Source organism: Gymnogyps californianus, chromosome 2, assembly GCF_018139145.2.
Source record: "Gymnogyps californianus isolate 813 chromosome 2, ASM1813914v2, whole genome shotgun sequence".
NCBI classification, from domain to species: Eukaryota; Metazoa; Chordata; class Aves; order Accipitriformes; family Cathartidae; genus Gymnogyps; species Gymnogyps californianus.
In genome coordinates this window covers 23,763,671-23,782,768 of record NC_059472.1, presented here as the reverse complement: position 1 = coordinate 23,782,768, position 19,098 = coordinate 23,763,671, and the positions used below count along the sequence as shown (strand labels likewise).

At 34.6% G+C, this 19,098-nt stretch overlaps 1 protein-coding gene across 1 annotated transcript in view; it reads left to right on the top strand.

Moving 5' to 3' along the window:
* Window positions 1–19,098, top strand: part of VPS13B (vacuolar protein sorting 13 homolog B) — a 484,683-nt gene that overhangs the window by 277,877 nt on the left and 187,708 nt on the right. Inside the window, exons 26-30 of the mRNA XM_050892705.1 lie at window positions 2,457–2,628; window positions 3,697–3,811; window positions 5,930–6,071; window positions 7,871–8,279; window positions 13,957–14,068. Coding sequence (XP_050748662.1) covers window positions 2,457–2,628; window positions 3,697–3,811; window positions 5,930–6,071; window positions 7,871–8,279; window positions 13,957–14,068 — 950 coding nt within the window. The remainder of the gene's footprint in view (window positions 1–2,456; window positions 2,629–3,696; window positions 3,812–5,929; window positions 6,072–7,870; window positions 8,280–13,956; window positions 14,069–19,098) is intronic.

The window sequence follows — 19,098 nt, the reverse complement described above, 5'->3', positions numbered from 1 at the left end:
TTCAAAAGTGAGATGAGGAGATTGAAATATATATATACTCCACTAAGAAACTTCATATTAATAGCAGCTAACTTTTTGCACCTCTGGAGTCTAACAGATTTTCAAAAGATGGTCACCTATGGCTCTACAGGTAGTTTGTTCAGAGCTGTAAGCAATAATGCCTTATGTAATAAATATAAAAATAAATACAAATATACCTTTTTTCTTTCATGCGTTTTGATTACTGCAAAGCCACCATCACCATAGATAATTAAAGGTGACTTGAATCTTAATTTTCATTTCAACACTTCATATAACATCTGTTGAACTGGTCCAGATATTATAGTCTCGTGTTTAGGTACTATTTTCCAATAACATATGTTAGTTGCACAAGCTCTCCCTTCCTCAGATGAATAAATATATGGAGTGGTAAGTTCTCTATGTCAGCTATTGACGATGTAGATGGTTTCTTACCAATTGTAGTAGGTATCACTGAGTTTTTCAACGGTAAAGGTTACTGCACACAGATAAAGTACCTTTGCTGTTTCTCTCTGTGTCCTCTTAAGAGTTTTGCTGGGACAAAAAAAAAAAAAAAATCCGTAAATGTTAATTTGAGTGACATATAGCTGAAAGCATGAAGCAGAAGCTGCGTTTCAGTGTTTCTCTGAAAAAGGAGGTGGTAAAGGTAGTCATATTCTTCATTATGCAATAAATTCTAAAAGCACAATGTCAGCTGCTCCATTTGGTGTATATCAGATAGCCCAAAGTCATAATGGGTTGTGTGCAAAACTTTTGTAAGATTTTGACCTAACTTCTTGTCTTCTCGTACGGTTAGGTTGGTGATAAGAGAACATGTATACATGATAGAAATCCTATAATTAGACTGTAGGCCTGAGTTGATTGAAAATGTGATTTATCAACATAAATGCTTCCATATGAGCTATGTCATTTGGTTTGGAATAAGTTCTACTCGTCCAGAAAATAGATTGCTAACAGAATTTCCATACTCACATTCTCCAGTCTTGGACTGAAGAATGAGTCAAGTACTGTCAGATTTTAAATTTTGCTACTGAAAGTAAGTTTTTCTGGGGCATCTGAAGCTGAAGTGAGTGCATTGTCATTTCTTGCCTGACAGGTTAAAATAGATTCAGTCAAACTGCAATGCTTTCTGTGTAGGTCTGATACCAGAGTGTCTTCCGTATAAATCATCTCGGTTAGTCATTAGATAAATCTCAAAATTACCAAACATGTTGTTCATCATAATTTACAATTGCTAATCCCCAAAACCTTCATTGAAAGTTAAGACTTTGGGTGTTTATTGGTCTGTAAATCTTAGAAACAACTTGGCCTTAATGGATTGGTGACAATAACTGTTCCTTTCCTTTTGTGCTTGAATAATGAAGAAAACTTGCAACACTTGGTGGAGTTGCAAGTGAAGACGCTGGTGGATTTTTAGTGGCTTCTGGTTGACATTAGTGACTTAAGTGTCCATTGCGTTCAGTTTAATAGGCTGTAAACACTAGGAGCTGATGAGCAATTATATGTTTGCATCTGTCCTTTCCTATTTGAAGGCAGTAAGTTCCAGCAAAGGAGTGGGATGAAGTCCTTTGGCTGGTAAATATTTTAGTTGTGCCATTAAGAATTATCAGAACGCGCCTGCAGGGCTCTGATAAGCCCTTGTAACAGGATTTTCAGTATAGCTTTCATTTGTCATGTTCTTTTCCTGAAAACATTAACCTTTGTCTCTTTGTTCAACCCTTAATGTTTTAGGGAATGAACGGAGATTATTGATGGCACAGAAGCTTCTACAAGCTCATGTGTCAACAGATCGTATATTTAAGAATATCGCAAGTGACAATCACCTTTTTTAAATAACAGAAATATTTAAAAAGTGGCAACTAAAATGTTTCCAATTCTTACAAAAAGGTATTATTTTGTGAAATCATTTTCCCAAGCAGTTACAGGGAAGCACATAGAAGAAGGGAAAAAAACCCAATGCCAAAACCAGTGTGTATGTAGTATAGAAGTGTTATGGCCATACTGGGTGGCTCTTCATTTGGCACCTCCAACAGCTCTTTCTTCCTTTGCCTTTCAGTTATGCACAAGCCTGCTTATTCCCTTTCCCACTGCATCTCAGAATCTTCCTATCAGCCTGTGTTTTTTCATTGATGATAGTGTTTCATTAGTGTAGAGTTAATGAGGAAAGCTCACAATGCCAAGTGGAACTAAGTCATAGAACCTTACAGTTTTACCATATAATATTTGCCAAAGTCTATTATCTCTACCTAAGAAAAGGGGAATATATTTGGGTTTTTTTTTCCAGATGTTAAAAAATGGCTTAATTCAAATATACTATCAGTGAGTCTGTATTTATATGTATATAGTTTGGGCATCTACATCAGTCTAGACAGAAGAAAAAAGAGGAGTGGTGAAAAGCAAAATACTTTTTTTCCTCAGCTATTACATCTGTTTCACAGGGTGATTCTCTTCAGGGTGGTGATGATTCTCCATTCTCAGACTCCATTACATTGGAACAAACAACAAGTAATATCGGAGTCTCAAGTGGGCGTGTCAGCCTATGGATGCAGTGGATGTTGCCAAAAATTACTATAAAATTGTTTGCTCCTGATCCTAGAAATAATGGCACAGGTATTTACAATTTTTTACCCTAATATACTTTTTTAAATTCCATACATTATTTTATAGCACAGTATTAGATATTCAGAGCATTTATTGAAAATATTAAACACTGTAATGCAGAAATAATGGGTTGGATCTATATTTTAAACTAGAGTGACAAGCTGTAGTTAGGTTAGTGCGTGTAATCAGAATTCAGTGTTGTTCTCTGGCACAAACTTCCCTCTCTGTGTGGAAAGATGATTATATTAAAACAGAAATAAGTTGGTTATTTTACTTTAATAGTGTGCTGCATTTATTGCCTTAGCAGCAATCATGTTTCATTTTGATATGATTTAGTAGTATGTTTTGTGCATGTCCGTGTATAGACATGTAGTTTTGTATTGATAATTTCAAATTTAAATTTAACGTAATCATCATAGTATAATCCTTAAGGTCATAGGAATTTTAATATGGAGTTCAACATAGAAGTTTCAACTTCTGTGTTGGAGAGAGAAATGTGTGGTACACAGCTTCTCTTTTTTTCTTTGATATTAAACTTGGATTATCATTCGAACAGCAATTGTTTGAAAGGAACTTGGATTCTATAAATGTACTGCAGGACTTCAAATATTTTTATGTTAGGAAACACTGCTGTTTAGCAATTAACATTGTTACTCATAGAAATGTGAAAAAAATAAGGAGACTAATGATTAAAGCTTATTTTCAAGGTGATATACTTGAACCTTTGATTTTAAAAAACTGATTACATGAGAGAGAGAAATCTCAAGTATTGTTAGAGTAAATATCTTGGCAAATACTTTTTTTACATTTTTTTTCAGGAATTATACTGTGAACACCTGAACTAAACCCCCCATATATAAGTCTCTCTACACATTTGTATAAAAAAGTTTGGATTCTAGCATTTTTTCTGGTTCCTATCTGTGTGACACTTGAATCAAAAAGTGCTTTATGAAAAAACTCTGAGTAGAAGTACCATCATCCTGCTTAAAAAATGTAGTGTCTTATATATTTCTTGCTTAAAAACTTGCAAGTTTCAGATTAATAACTAATAATTTTTATTTTCTTTGGCTATTGCAGAAGTTTGTGTTGTCAGTGAATTAGAAGATCTCAGTGCCTCAGTGGATATGCAGGATGTCTATACCAAGATCAAATGTAAAATAGAAAGCTTCAATATTGACCATTACAGAAACAGGTAATTCCTGGGAGTTATTCTGCTTTAACTTCAGGCTGAAAGAAGAAGGCAGATGGTTTGTTTTCTTAATTCTTCTTGAATTTAAGATAATTGTTCCATTTCAGTGAAATTATTTTAACCTTTTAAAGAATAAAAATCAGAATTACATTTTCTCAGAATTATATCTCATTCCAAAGAAATACATAGACATCATTACAAATCAGGAGAGTGTTTTTTCGCACTTACTGCTCTGTTGGTCCATTAGACAAAAATCATTCCTTTTAGCTGAACTTTTGAATGGGAAATTCCTTAAATATTACTTCATGACGTGTTAGCAAGTGCCAATATTTAACGATTTTTGGTACCATACTCTTAGATATTAAAAAGAAGTTTCTAAAAAATGGAGCTGTTTCTTTTGCTGTGGCTTAGCAACACTGTAATGCAGGGAACTAACCTGATTATCTGTGTCTGTGTGACATGGCATAGTGTTATGCAGACACACCTGAGTAGAATTTCAGTAATTAATGTTAAACAGTATATCATCAATATTATCTATATTTAGGGTAGGTAGTTAGGCCTACTATGTCTTGCAACTTTAGCAAGTCTTGTTAGTTGAATAGTTTGCTGCACCAATGTGACTGCATTCATTTGGCACCCAGATGCACGGTTCTGTAGAGATGCGTGTGCCACCTTCTAGCTCGTATTGGCCATGAACACACTAGTCTTGACAAAATAAGAGAGAGCCTATGTAGTCTTTGATCAACTGGGTTAGTGTTCACCATTACAGATCAACAGTTTCCATTATGGGAGACAGAAATTAAGAGAAAATAGAATAGTTGTCGTGTTACTCCCTGAAAGGAAAAAAAAAAAATAAAATAGTTAAAGGCTTTAGAACATTTTTTGGCATGGAAAATGACTAAAATATTTAGGAGCAGACATCATTTTGACTTAGGAGCCAATGTCTGCAAGGTCTCATTGGACACTTATTGTTCCCTATGTACAATAGGAAGGAGATTTAGTATCAACTTAGCAAAGTTACCACCATTTCTGAGACTTCTGATCAGCTGTCTAAAAAAAAAAATTTGAATTCCTGTTCTTCTGCCTGAGTTATAAATGCAGTTATCGTTTGCACATATTGTAATATTCGATAATCAAAATTTGTACTTTATTTTTCAAAATCTCTTAAAATCAAGTTATGATGCTTTAAAATGCTTTGGAATCCCAGTAGCTAGGTGCTCTTAACAAGCTTCTTTGTCCACAGATTCTATGGAAGGCTTGAGAGAAGGTACTTCACTCCCAGGAGCCTAATGCTCCATTGGAAATGTTTTCAACTTCAGGGTGTTCTTTTTGTTAAAGTTTTTTATTGAGGCTTTAAAAAAAAAAAAAAGTTATTCCACTTGACAGAATAGTTACTGTTCTCATTTATATTTCATAATCTCTTCAGAGTACATTTCTCTATCTTTAAATCTCTGTGGACTAAAAACAAAAGCAGAGAATAGATGAGGTGAACATTGTGTCTTCCAGGCCAGGGGGAGACTGGCAGTCAGGACATTTTGAAGGAATATTTCTACAATGCAGAGAAAAGCTTTTGGTGAGATTTCTTTAGTAAACTAAGGTGCTTACCTGAATAACTCTTCTTAAGCAACATATTTTTCTTCATTCTTATATATGTTAAAAAGAATGATTACAAGAACTGTAGTACAAAGCACATTTTAATACTTAATAGCTCATTTTTTTCTAAATAATAGTATGATTTTGTAACATATGAGTACAGCTTTGCTCACAGTTTCTTGGTTCTTGTAATCATTCTCCTCCTCATTCTAATAAAGCTATCTGCTGAAAATCCAGGGGTAAGTCCCTTTTCTGTATGCAGGATTTTACTATACTTTTATTCTCATGTCTTGACCTCTTGCTATAGGTTGTCCTTTCGCATAAAATTTTATGAAGTTTCTTTTTTTTACCAGTATTTTGCTTGATCTGATTGAATTTCAGCTTTTTAGGAAAAGGTATGGCATAGGCTTTATCTTGCAGTTTCATAGAACTGTGCAAGTTTAATGTAATTTTTTTTTTTTGCTTATAGAAATTTTTTTTTTTTTCTTTTTGTCTTCCCCTCTTCCATGCCTCATTCATTACCTCAAGCCTTGGGGAAGATTCTTGGTCTCTGGGGCAATATGGAGGTGTGTTCCTTTCCTGTACTGACAAGCTGAACAGACGTACCTTGTTGGTTCGACCCATCAGCAAGCAGGACCCTTTCAGTAACTTCTCTGGCTTCTTTCCCTCTGTAAGAATCTTTTTTTAAAAATTTTTACTACAGAACTTCCACTAATAAATGCCAGTTGGAGTAAAAAAAAAAACAAAACCTCTCAAATGACTTTAGTTTCTTGTCATCTAAATTTTCTTTTTTTACTGAATATATTTATTGCTTATATTGATTATATTAGTTGTGTTATTTCCCTCTCATCCTTTAGTAATAGTTGTTAGTCATTTTTTAGTAGATACGGGAATGAGGGTTGATGGTTCACAAGCTGGTACATAACAGCAGTCCACTGAAGTCAATGGGATTCATTTATATTGAAAGTGAGCACATACAGTAATGTTTGGAGACCAAATATATAAAAGCCAGTACTGAACACTGCATTTTGTTTATATAATTCTGATATCTACTTAGAGATTTAAGTACTTTGTATTATTGCAATATACCTTTATGCAACCTTTTAAAATTACTTCTTGTAGTTATGATAATGCAACAATTAACAATTTCATATTTGAGTCTTTCTTTTGAATGCTTGGAACATTACTTGCTGAATCAGAATATCTCAGTGTGAGATATTTAACCCCTTTTTTTCTTGCCTGTTTATCCTTGAAAGACTTTATACGTTATGACATTGGGCTCTTTATCTTCACAAATGTGTGGCTGTATAGAATCTTTTTATGTTAGTGGAAGTTCTGTGTGGTCTGATTTATTTTCATCGAGAATATTGGTTGGTAATACTTTCTCTTATTCTGTTTGTTTCAGTTCTTATAGGAAATTAACTTACTAATTTTTTAATTCACTTAATCATAAAAGCTTCCAGTTTTTCACCATTTAAGCCATGTATCCTGTTTATTTAAGAAAGAGATGTTCTTCTATTAACAACGTTTAAATTACATTAAATTGTTTTTAATCAAATTTAAGATGCTGAAAGAAGCAACTACTTGCAAAATGTAGTTGCTTTCATTTGTGCTCACGTGATTAAAGCTAATATTTAAACAATCCTATAGAATTCTATCAAAATGTTTATTATACTGTTAAAATAATGGTTTTCCTAGTTATTTTTGCATTTTTCACTCACAATGTATGACTGAAAGACTTTCAAAGATAATATGAAAACTGTACTATACATCTTCTGGGAGCTAAGCATCTAATTGTCATTTTTATCTAGGAAATCTGTCCTTTTAAGTGAAGGAATCTGCTATTCTAAAGTACGGTGCAATGTTTCTTTAAGTGATGTGCTTTAGCACATGGTACAGCTATTCTCTTTACTCAGAGGTGATGAGGGCAAAACCAGCTCAATCCTTAAGAGTTTTTAATTGACTATGGGTGGTTTATATACCCATGTTTACATGGAGTGAAGGTATCTCAGCACCCAATCGTTATTTTAGCACCTATGGTATTTGCACATACAGAACAAACAATCCCAGGGAGTAGGATTTACTTCTAAAAGGTCTAAAGTGAACGAGAAATCAAAATATATAACTGTGTGAAAAATTATCAGAAAATGTTTGGTAAATTTAGACTTTTGAATATATGGGGGTTTTTTTGGCTGATTGGATTTGAATTTCATGCAACATAAATAATCAGAAAAGAAAAAAATTTTCATCAATTCATAGTTTTAGCTAACACAATACAGTGAAGTGTCGACACACTGTGGATAAATTGTCCATTCAAAAAAATGAATGAATTTTTTTCTACTATTCAGAGACAGTGGAAAACTATTAGAAAATATAGAACACTAAAGATCCTAACAGAGAATATGGCAATTGATGAATGTTATATGTGTACATTTTTGCAGCAGGTTTTTTTTTTCCCCCTTGAAACAGACAACTGCAAAACTTTTAGATGGTTCACACCAACAACATGGATTTCTTTCTCTTACTTATACCAAAGCTGTGACAAAAAATGTGAGGCACAAACTGATATCAAGAAATGAACGAAGAACATTCCATAAGCTATCAGAAGGTCACACTGATGGTTCTCCTCACTTTCTTCATGAGATCCTTCTCTCCGCTCAGGCCTTTGATGTGGTCCTCTGTTTTCCGTTGCTTAATGCAATTGCAAGCATTTTTCAAGCCAGGTTGCCGAGGAGTCAAAAGGAGAAAAGAAAATCACCAGGCCAACCTATGAGGACTCATGCTCTAACTTCCCGCAACTTGCCTCTGATTTATATCAACAGTGGTGTAATAAGAGTCTTCTTTCCCAAAAATGAGGAATGTCGTCATACTACAGAAGGTACAGTATTTTATGTTAGAGATTTTTTGCTGTTCAGTAGTATAGACAAATACTCTAACTTAGGTAAATCGCTGACCATTGCTAGAGCCTTCAGTTTTAAGGGTCAGAGTTAGGAAACATCTAACATTCATGCTACTTCTCTGCAGATTTACTGAAAAGTTTTTTTAGGTATTTATTTGATATTTGCTTTCCCAGTACCTATAGAGCTTGCATTTAAAAGGTGATTATAAAAAAAAAAAAAAAAAAAAAATATGGTCAAGAATTGCGGAAAGAGAACTTAACCCAATTCTGCGGTGGTGATTCTTGTGTCAGCTCTCATTACGCTGATACCAGTTCAGTCTTCCATAGACGCCTGTTCCAGCAATGGAGTGTAAGCATGGAGCCTTAGCTCTTGTGGAAATTGGCACCTAGAAAACCATGCAATAGTGAAGCAGGTAGATATTCTAGTTCAGTTTGGAGAATGTTATTAAAATGTACCTTGTGATTGATGCCCAACAGATGATATAGTTTATAATTTATTTAGGAAGTCTCAGCTGAAGCTATTCAAACTCCCTTATGAAAGAGGCTTTCAGGTGTTTACAGAGGTGTGGATAGCGTAAGCTGTTCTTTCAAACAGTAGAAAGTAGCCATTTGATCTATGGATAATACTTTTTTCTGTAAGAAATTGTTTTCCCTTCATACATAAAATATATTTACATCCCTATTACAATCTTTATATATAAATAAAGAGATGCTGACATTAAAATTACACTTTGTACCAGCTAGCAGGAATGTGATCACTTCCATTACCAACCATTCTTCTAGAGATTTAAAAAAAAAAAAAAAAAAAGTGTTTTACTGGTATCAAGATATGTTTACATATAGTCCTATAGGTATAGGGAGGGTTTTAACATTATATACGATAGCACACAATATAATCCTAAGAGTATAGTCTTTAGCTTTTTCTCATAACCTAATTGCAAGAAGTGCAGACAGTGAGAATTTACATAGGTCATTTTTTTGCCAGCATCCTCTACAATTTTCCAACTGGGAATGGTCAGAACACAGGAAGATAAAATTAGACTGGCTGTGTTGGCAAGAAAGAATTATGATTCCGGTTGGAAGGGAGTTCTAGGGCATGCTGTCAAGGAAATCTTTTTTTAAAAGTATGTTTTTGTAGCTCTGTAGCTGTATACTTCATTAAAAAGAAATTATAAAAAACTTTGTCTTGTTGTTATCCTCTGCTTGAAAATGCATGCAAACAGAATTGCCATGGTTAACCGTGGATGTAGGAACAAAAACTATGTATGCTTGTAAAGAATAATGCTAAAGATTAGCTTTAGTAAATTAATAAGAAAGTCGGCTAACTTCTTCCACTGGAAAATTCTGAAATATCATCACTATGAAAATCAGTACCATTCTTCTTTCATTTCTTCTTTTACCCCAGATTTTCCCAAACTCTCATCTGTTTCTGAATGTGAAATAAATTGCTTCTCTCTTCTACTGCTTATTGTCTTCAAGAACAATAGAAATTAGAAACAGTAATAAGTAGTAAGAGTTGAATATGACCCATGTTACTGGTGTGCTAGGCCAGAAAAGTGTTATATATTGTGGAGATATGCCCCCATAACACCTCATTCGTCATTTATTAAGAGAGATTTTTAATCCAATAAGATTTATGTGTTTCAAGTTGTGATTCCTTCAGTAAAAGTAGAAAAACAATGACCTCAGTTTCTCTGCTAGTCAATCATCTGCCGTTCGTACTTTGTACATAGTGATAGCTACCAAAACTATCCTCCCCCAAAAAACCACATGTAATTGTGACTTATACGTATAGTTTAAAAAAAAAAAAAAAAAGCAAATCTGTTCTTTATTCCTGCAGTCCAAAACCAAACTTGCACCATGAACTGTGGTACATAAACACTATGAAATAATCAAAATAATGATTTTTCTCCTGAGGAATTTACATACCTGCATGAATACACCCGCACAATTTTATAACATTTTAGTTTCATGGTTTTTGCAGCAGCACCAGATTAACGTTTCTTTTTGTGGTGGACTTGAGGGCAGCATTGTGTCCTAGGCAATAAGCAATGCTGCTTTCCCTCAGAGTTTGATTTGTTAATACATCAGGTGGTGTTTCAAGCTCTGGCCGGCAGCCCACACTTACTTAGTGATGAAGTAAAGACAACTAAATATATAAAAGCAATATATAACAAATAGAAACAAGAAATACTGCATAGCAGAACACTATAAATAAAAATTGTAAATTGCAAAAAACTGATAAGAAGTGGTAAAGATAGGGAAAATGCACATCTGGCTGGTTTGAGGACAATAGGAACTTTTTTAATATGTACTGGAAGCAAAATATCAGGAATCACTAGAAAGGACATGATAAATTTGTTGATAGTGAAAAAGAAAAGACGGCATACTGAATAAATGTGTGTCCTGCGTTTGTAGAAGTGATATATTCTTGTCACATGAGCAGACTCCCTACTTTGAAGTCTGTCATAACATATGGTCTGTAACATACTCCTTGCTTACTATTAAACAGTTTCAAATCAGTCAGACTGAGTAACTTGTGCTCAGGGATCTTAGTCTTCTGAGGCTAATTTTTAACACACCTTGGAAGAGCAGGTTTTAGACAGCTGAAGGTGTATCTAGTAAAATGAAAAGCGTGATGTTCAAATAAAATTAAGACAGGTAGTTTTATTGCTGTCCCTCAGAGAACGTAAAGGAAAAAAAATCTATTACAGGATTCAGTTAAAGACTTACATATTTGTTACATGATAATAAATACAGTTTTACGGAAAATTAGTCTTGTTAAACACATCTGATTTCCATTCTTCGTTATGGTTACAATTCTTAGTTGATAAAATGTTTGCAAAGATTTGATATGCTTAGACTTTTGTAAGGAGTTTGACATTGTGTCTCATGGTATTCTAATTTAAATACATCCCCATACGATATCTGTGGAAGTGTTAAATGAATTAAAAATGGCTAACTAGAAGTCTTAAAAAAAAAAAAAAATTGTCAGTTGGGAATAAGTGAAATTGGTATTTAATAATCTGAAAGTAAATATAAAAACATTGCTGCTAGCATCAACGTATGTTGCAAAGAATTTCCTGAGGAAAATAATGTTAAGGACTATATAGGCCATGCGCCTGGATCACTGTGCTTACATCACTGCTTGTAGAAAATTTACTAAATCTTCTAAAACTAAAGTTATGTATCAAGGAAAAAATTTATGCAGACTATATCTTCAGGTCTGGAGAGACTATCCTGGGCAACAGTGGCTGAAAACAGCTTAAGCGTCACAGTGGACTTAGTGAAAAGAACTAAGAGCAGTAGCTGTACTTCTGCATATGGCAGATGATGGAATATCATGTCCAATTTGCTTTCTATTATAAAAATGGGAATTGATAAAACTGGAGAGGGTGCTGAAAAGCACCACAAATGTTAATCAAGTGCTGGAAAAGAAGCCTTACAAGGAAGGAGTAAAAGAGTGTAATGTGTTTAGCTCAGCAAAAAGAAGACTGAGATGAGTGGGTAAAACCAAGTGAGATTGTGAACAATATTATTGCACTCGGATCTGTAAGTTTTTCCTAGATTGTATTTATATTGTGTAGTGTAGACTTTTTCTTCCCCTCAATTTTTTAAATATTTATAATGACTGTGATTGTTTACTACATTATTCTTATATTTTGAAAAGCTAATGGGAGAATTCATGCGTTAATGAATGGAGATATGAATTCATCATCCTAAGTCATGACTCAAATTACCACTCTTTAGAAACCAGCTGAAAATATTAATGCCTGTAATTCTTTCTGTTTTAAGATTGCCTTAACTTCTTGACCTACAGGAAGCTGTACACAAAAGAGCCATGCCCAACCTTGAAAAAAAAAAAATCCTAAAATGCTTACATAACAGAGACTGTGATGAGTAGTCCTGTGTTTATTTTGCTTTGCTAAGTGTCAGAGAGAAATTAAAATTCTTAGCCTAAGATATATTTTATTAAGAACCACTTCTCAGAATAAGGCATTTGCCACCTAATTAAGTTGCAATTACAATCTGAAGTATATTTAATACCTTCACTCCTTTTTCTTATGTATCAGGAAAAAAAAATCCAACACGTTAAGTGTACAGTGGCAGAAATTCTAATACTTAGTACAATGCCTTACTCATTTTTTTATCTAGAAGTTGAAAATATGGTTTCTGATTTAGTCACAAACAGGGTTTTGTTGTCAGCTTAACTTTTCTACCTTAGTTCTGGCAACTAAACCATCTATGTATGGATTTGTTCTGCTTTGGGGACTAAAGGATTTGACTTCGCTTTTTAAGTAGATGAGGTTCTTTAAGTAAATCCCTTGTGTTCTGATTTAGCTATGTGTCGGAACTTGTGTTAACACTCTGCTGCATGTTCACTGTGGTATTCCCTACAATTGTTTCAAAATATCATATTAGAATTTCTGTGAATTCTGTGATTTCTTATATCTGTTTAAAAACATACACATGTGTATATCTATAGCTGCAAAGCATCATGTCTTATTCACCAAGACATTAACGGGTCTGGAGACGCCATTTTTTAAGCTCATAGATTTCACTGGTTCTTTCCACACCAAGCATTTCACTCTTCAGTAAAATATTTAAACTCTGTTCTGCTACTATCATTTTCTTTTCAGAACTCATATATGAGAGTCTTGCAGAATTTCCTTGGATGTGGGAGCAAGTGTGATGTCGTTCCGCCCTTGTTATGTATCACGCTGGTGTTGAAGTGAACCATTTCACTTCAGATCATGAACTCTTTGAGCTTGCATCACATGTTCTCAGGAGCTTCCTAGTTACTATGAGGTCTTCTGAGCAGAACTTTATCCAAATGCTTTGTGTATGTCTGTGTCTGCTGAGAAGGAGATGCAGTAGACTTAGTCTTTTCCTGTAAGGAAACTTCACAGAGTTTGTTTACTACAAGAAATGTGGTGCTATTTTTTTCTGGGCAGAACTTTGGACCACTGCTTTTAAAACTAAGAATTTGTACATGTGGCTGAAATTTGAATATGATGGAGCTTAAGTGGAAAGCAGATATTTTTCTTCTTGGAGTAATTTTGTTATTGATGTGGAATTTACTGTCCAGTGCTACATCTTGTTCTTTGTATATGTGTCAGATTTCAGATTCTCTTGTTTCAGTCCTTGTGTTTGAACTTTTCATGTGTGTTGCAACCCTTACCAAATGCTGATAGGATGGTTACATTGTAATATCCTGCAGTGTTTTACATCTGAAGGACCTAGGCCCATATTAAAAAGGGTGAATGACTCAGAGTGCTTTACATGCTGATATTTCAGCAGATTAATTATTGGAGAAACAGATACATCACAAAGAAGTCAGTGGGATCAACATAATTTTGCATTAACAAAATTGAAATAAAAAAGCATCAGAGGAAATGAGAAGTCACAGACCAGCATTTAGTTGTGTGATAAAACTCGTGGGAAAATTAAATGACAATAGTTTTGTCTTTTATGTATCACAACGGTGCTATTGATTTTATGGCTTTTTTTTTTGCATTAGTTGCTGCTCCTGAGCAGAACTGAATCCTTAGCAGACATTCTTATTTAGATTTTTTTAAGAAATAGTTTTTCAGTGTTTCTGCTATGTGCATTTGACTTTTAATCAAACGCATATTTTCTCTTCTTCTAACTACAGCTAATCCAGCAATTAAAGAAGACACTTTGGTTCTCAAGATTGGATCTGTCTCTATGGCTCCTCAGGCTGACAATCCTCTTAGTAGAGCTGTGCTTAGGAAAGACATTTATCAGTAAGTGTTGGGGGAGGGGTTTGGGTTTTCATATATGGTCTCAGAAAAATTCATTTTGGGAGAAGTTAATTGATCAATAAAACGGGTACGTGCAGCCTGTAAAAATACTTTTCACATACAATCTTTTGATATTCAAAACCAGGTTTTTCTGATTTTCTTCACTTGTGGGCTTTCAAATCCATTTAGACAAATCAAGTTCTTCTGTGAAGTGCTGATGAATAACAGAATTTAAATGTCAAGTCATTACGAAGCTTAAGCTCACAGATGAAAACATTTTAAGAGGCTTTCTTTTATTTAGCTACTACTAAGTTCACCTAAGAGAAAAGGAAATTTTTTGTGACTACCAAGTGCTCAGTAGCCATATAGTGTGAGGGAGATAGATCTTAGTAATATAAATGGTAAACATATATTCAAACTGTAGGATTCTTGATGTCATGTAGATCAAAGCTGAAAGGAACGCAAACTTCTAAGGAGTTCTTTCCCAGTAAACACATTTTCTGTGAAAATGTCATGCTCTGGATTGTGTCACTAAGTATGTGCAAACCACACTAATCATATATAGGCAGCAAAACTGGTGAACATATGTAATCAACATGATAAAAGTAATATATGATCCTTAGTAGAGTTGGCACTGTTGCCAGACATGAAAGTATGGTTGCAAATAATACCAAGTGAGAAAAGTCACAGAAATACAGATGAACAAGTGTCTTAGACTTCCCGTTGGTCTGTTTTTCAGATGTGGCAATATTTTTAACTGCTTCATAGTGCTCCTCAATAGAAATTACAAACATCAAAATCTTTTCCCAGCAGTAAAACATTTACTGCCTAGAAAATGACAGCAAGTTTTACTTCTTGTCAAGACTAGGATTTTTAGGAGACCATGAAATATCTCCAGTTTCTCTTCTGATCGCTTAGAAGTTGTAAAGGAGTCTTTTTCTTCATATTTCCATGTGGAAATATTTAAATTAGTGGTTTTGCTTGTATGTTTAGTTATAGTAGTTTATCCTTTTTTTCCTTTTTTCTTTCTTTTTTTTTTTTTTTAAATGAGCATTGTATCTATTGTGTTATGGAGCTTTCATGGAAGAAATCTTACAGCCTGGCACCAGCAAAAGCTTTGGCTGGCAGGGCCTGATCCAACTCTCAGTGTACCCACAGATAAGAGATCTTCCCAACGTTTGTACAGGCTCTTCCTGCTTCTGCCCTCTCTGTCAGAGGAAACTCCCATCTGATATCTGCTTTGAGAGTTACAGAACCAAATGTAGGTTCTACTCTTCTTCTCACAGCAACCAAAAATTTATCAGAAAAATCCCCTATCGTAAAGTGGAATCTGCAAGTTCCAGCTTCCGTAGGGTTGTTTCTGTCACCTAGGGGAACTGTGCAATGTTCCTTCTATGCACATTACAAATCAGTGAGTAAGCAATAGGAGGGATGCGATGTACATCTAAAATCAATGAAGCTATGGCAGTTTACATTTTTGAGTCTGATATCTTTACATCTGTGCCTTTCTCTGAAATGCAGAAATTCTGTGCTTTTCAAACCCGTTGCTTAAAGGTTCTGATGCCCTTTTGCAGTATGGGTCTCTGGGTCTTATATACATAAATGTTCCAGACTAGATTTGTGCAGTGTATATTTGGGTTTCATATTTTTATATGTTTATGATATGCTCCAGTCCTCCTTTAGAAATCAAGACACCAAATGGGTAAGGTAGAAATAAGCACTGGGCCACAGACATCTCTTATCTGACTGTTACTAGCTTCTTTGTGACCAGTCTCACATCATCATGCTTCCTGTGTCTTTTTCTGAGAAATGTCTGCCATTTTCAGTAATTTCCTCTAACAGCTTCAGTGACCATTCTTCTAATTTCTCAGCAGCTGTCAAATGACTCAGTCTTATCTTTGTTCCTCTAATCATCCAATTATACTAGCTTTAGTGTTTTTAAAATACATCAGGGCAGAGTGTCAAGTTACTTTGCAGAGTTTTATGAGACGATATTGAAGGTGGTAGTGGATGGTCTTTTGGTTTTGGGAAGAGGGTTACTGTTTTGATCTGTTTAAGCAAGCTTCAACACTTTTGAGTGATATAAATTAATATTTTTTAATTTAAAATATTAAGATTCCACTTTGAAGTCAAAGTAGATGCATTTTCTAATTACATATTCTTTGATCCAGAACATACTGTAGTTACAGAAGCATGGTTGAAGATAGCTGTTCATTTTCTTACATGGCAGTCACTGCTGTTAGACAAGTGGAGTTGTGAGTGGAGTTAATCTCACCATTTGTCAGTTTTTCTTTGGAAAATAAGATAATAGAAAGGTTTTTGTATTGTTAGGGCAGGACACACAGTCTGTATTCAAGGAAAAAAAAAAACAGTGGTATATTTTTAACACATAGGCCTGATGTTAGTATTTGTTTCTCCAAATATGAGATTTCTTAACTTACACAGTATTTGCCCTTTTTAACCTGCCCACGGTAGATGGTACTAGATAGCAAAAATGTGTAACTGGAGCTAACACAGAATGCTTAAAAATCAAGTATTAAAATGAGCAAACCCACACAATGCGTAACTCATGTATTTTGGTGAAAGATTTCTTAGTAAATATCAGCAGAGGTATAAGTAGTACAATATCCAGCTTAAGAGACTCTAAAAAAAAATTACAGCAGCCTGTTGGTTACTGAATAATTAGCTGCTACAGCATTCTAATAATCTCAACATGTCATCTTCTTTTTCCAACCTCACTTCTCCTCTAATTTGCTGCTGCTGCTTTTAATAGAATAAAAGAAAATAAATCATTATCTGACCCACTGTCTTTACACTGTTTCTGGTGTGGGGATACAAACTTAATTTGTGGTGTCACTTTGGTTTAAACAGTCTTCTGTTTAGGTCTGAACTGCAACCACATGCAATTAATGTCACTTTTGTAGTGTTTCATGAGAAAGAAGAATTTTTGCTTCTCATTTAGAAATGGTTCTTTTAGGAAAGGCTGAGAAACTTTTTCATGACTAAAGACTGAATAGAATTTCCAAATATCATTTGAATTTATCCCATAAATTCATACATGAAAAACTGAATGTGGTTGTATATCATTAACAGAATGACAGTGCATGAAAGATAAATATGGAATGGCTGCAGGTCATATTAAATAAACTGGGCCACTTCTGGCCTGTAAGCTGAAGTGACTCCAGCTGTGTCTTAGGAAAAATAGTTTACTTGCTTAACTTGGAGAGAGAACTAAATTGAAAATGGAATGTTCGAAAAATAATGTGCCCCAAAAGTTTGGGCACAAATATTTTTTAGGTGATTATTGGAAGTTGGAAAGAGATGTATTGACATAGTAACTTCAGTTTTGTTATACCATATAAAAATTAGTCTAAAAATAACTATTTCCTCCAGTAGAAAATGGACTAATTTAGTTTACGCTATTAATACATATAATAAACAAAGATGCATGTACCATAACAGTAAATAGAGGGCTCCTGAAAGAAGTACAGTGACACATTTTTAGCTGGTCACAGTAAGAGACAATTTCTCCTTTTCAATTTTTTTTCCCCCTACTAAATCCTAGGAGTTGGTTGGTTTGTTTCAATGATTTCGTATGAATTTCTGATTCTTAAACCCCAGCTAAGGTGTGTTTATCTTCAACAAATATGACCAGAATTGTATGTTCCCATCAAGAAACTGCCAGTTCTGTGGAGCAGAATTCTTGTAGATACCAGAAGGCCTTGGGACGGGGAGCAGAATAAAGATTTTGGATAAGGATGCAAGTGAGGCAGCTGCCTAGCCTGGCTAAAGAGAGGGAAGAGCAGTTAATTAAAACTGTGGAGGAGTCAGAGTAAATGAAGTTTCTGCTAAGCAGTGAAGGAGAACACCACATTTTTGTGGGTTTTAACTACCTGGTCATATTAAACTTGGGACTGGGGGGGCTGCTGCTTGGATACAACTCAGCAGGCTGCAGAAAAACAAGATGATGCGGTCATTTCTTGGCTTTTGTGATCATGCTGTTAGAACTTTTGAAGTGGCTGAATGAGTGGTCAAATACATTTGACAAAACGGAGAAAGGTCCAGCAGTTTTGGGGAGGAAGAGTGCTGAGATAGGGAAATCATGTTAATGCCCTGATGGAGTGAAAGTCAGCCAGTTATTTGATATCAGAGAAATCACATTGGAGGGAAATTTTATAAATGCTGTAACTACAGAAAAAAATAAGCATCTCTTTGGAGGCCAGAAATTACATTTCTCAGTCCTGGGCTCGCTCTTGGTTGGCTCTCTGATGTCTAGTAAGATAAAAATTCCAACTGAAGTTTTTTTCCTCAAGATCTTCATAAAACTCTCTCATCTATGGATTCTTTGGTACCTAACAACAAAGGTACGCTTCTGCTACAGTGTTAGTGTAAATTAAGAACTTAACTGTATGCCAACTACACAGAGACTTTCAGCAGTTGTGGTGTTTGTAGCAATGCTTTGTTCGCTTTGGAGGACATCAGTTAAGATTTCTTATTAGCAGTGAGCACTTCTCTCAAAACTTAAATATATGTTTTTATGTGGAGAGTACTAAAAGCAGTTATGTGGCTGATTCTGTTACAAAAATCCAAGGGAAGCATAGAATCATGGAATAATTTCAGTTGGAAGGGACTTCTCTAGTTCATCTAGTCCAGCCTCCTACTCAAAGCAATTTAGATCAAGTTGCTCAAGTCTTTCTCCAGACAACAAACCTAGCAGATTATTTAGATCTGTTTGATAATCACTTGTCAAAAGAACAGACTTTTGATGGATATAAAGCAATTCTGAGGGCACCAGGCCAGAAGATCCTTTTCCATGTATGGAGATGGCTGCAGCAAACAGAGTACCATCTCCTGGGGTAGCTTGAAAAGCCACATTTCCTTCTTTGTGTATCTTCATATGTTTTCCCTTTGTCATTTCCTTAGTTCTTTCTCTTTTTATTAAAAGTGGCTAATGTAGAATATCAGCATGAATAAATTATAATGCTTTAAAGAAGTGGAACTAATCAAATGTGTCTGTAGTCATCTTAACCAGT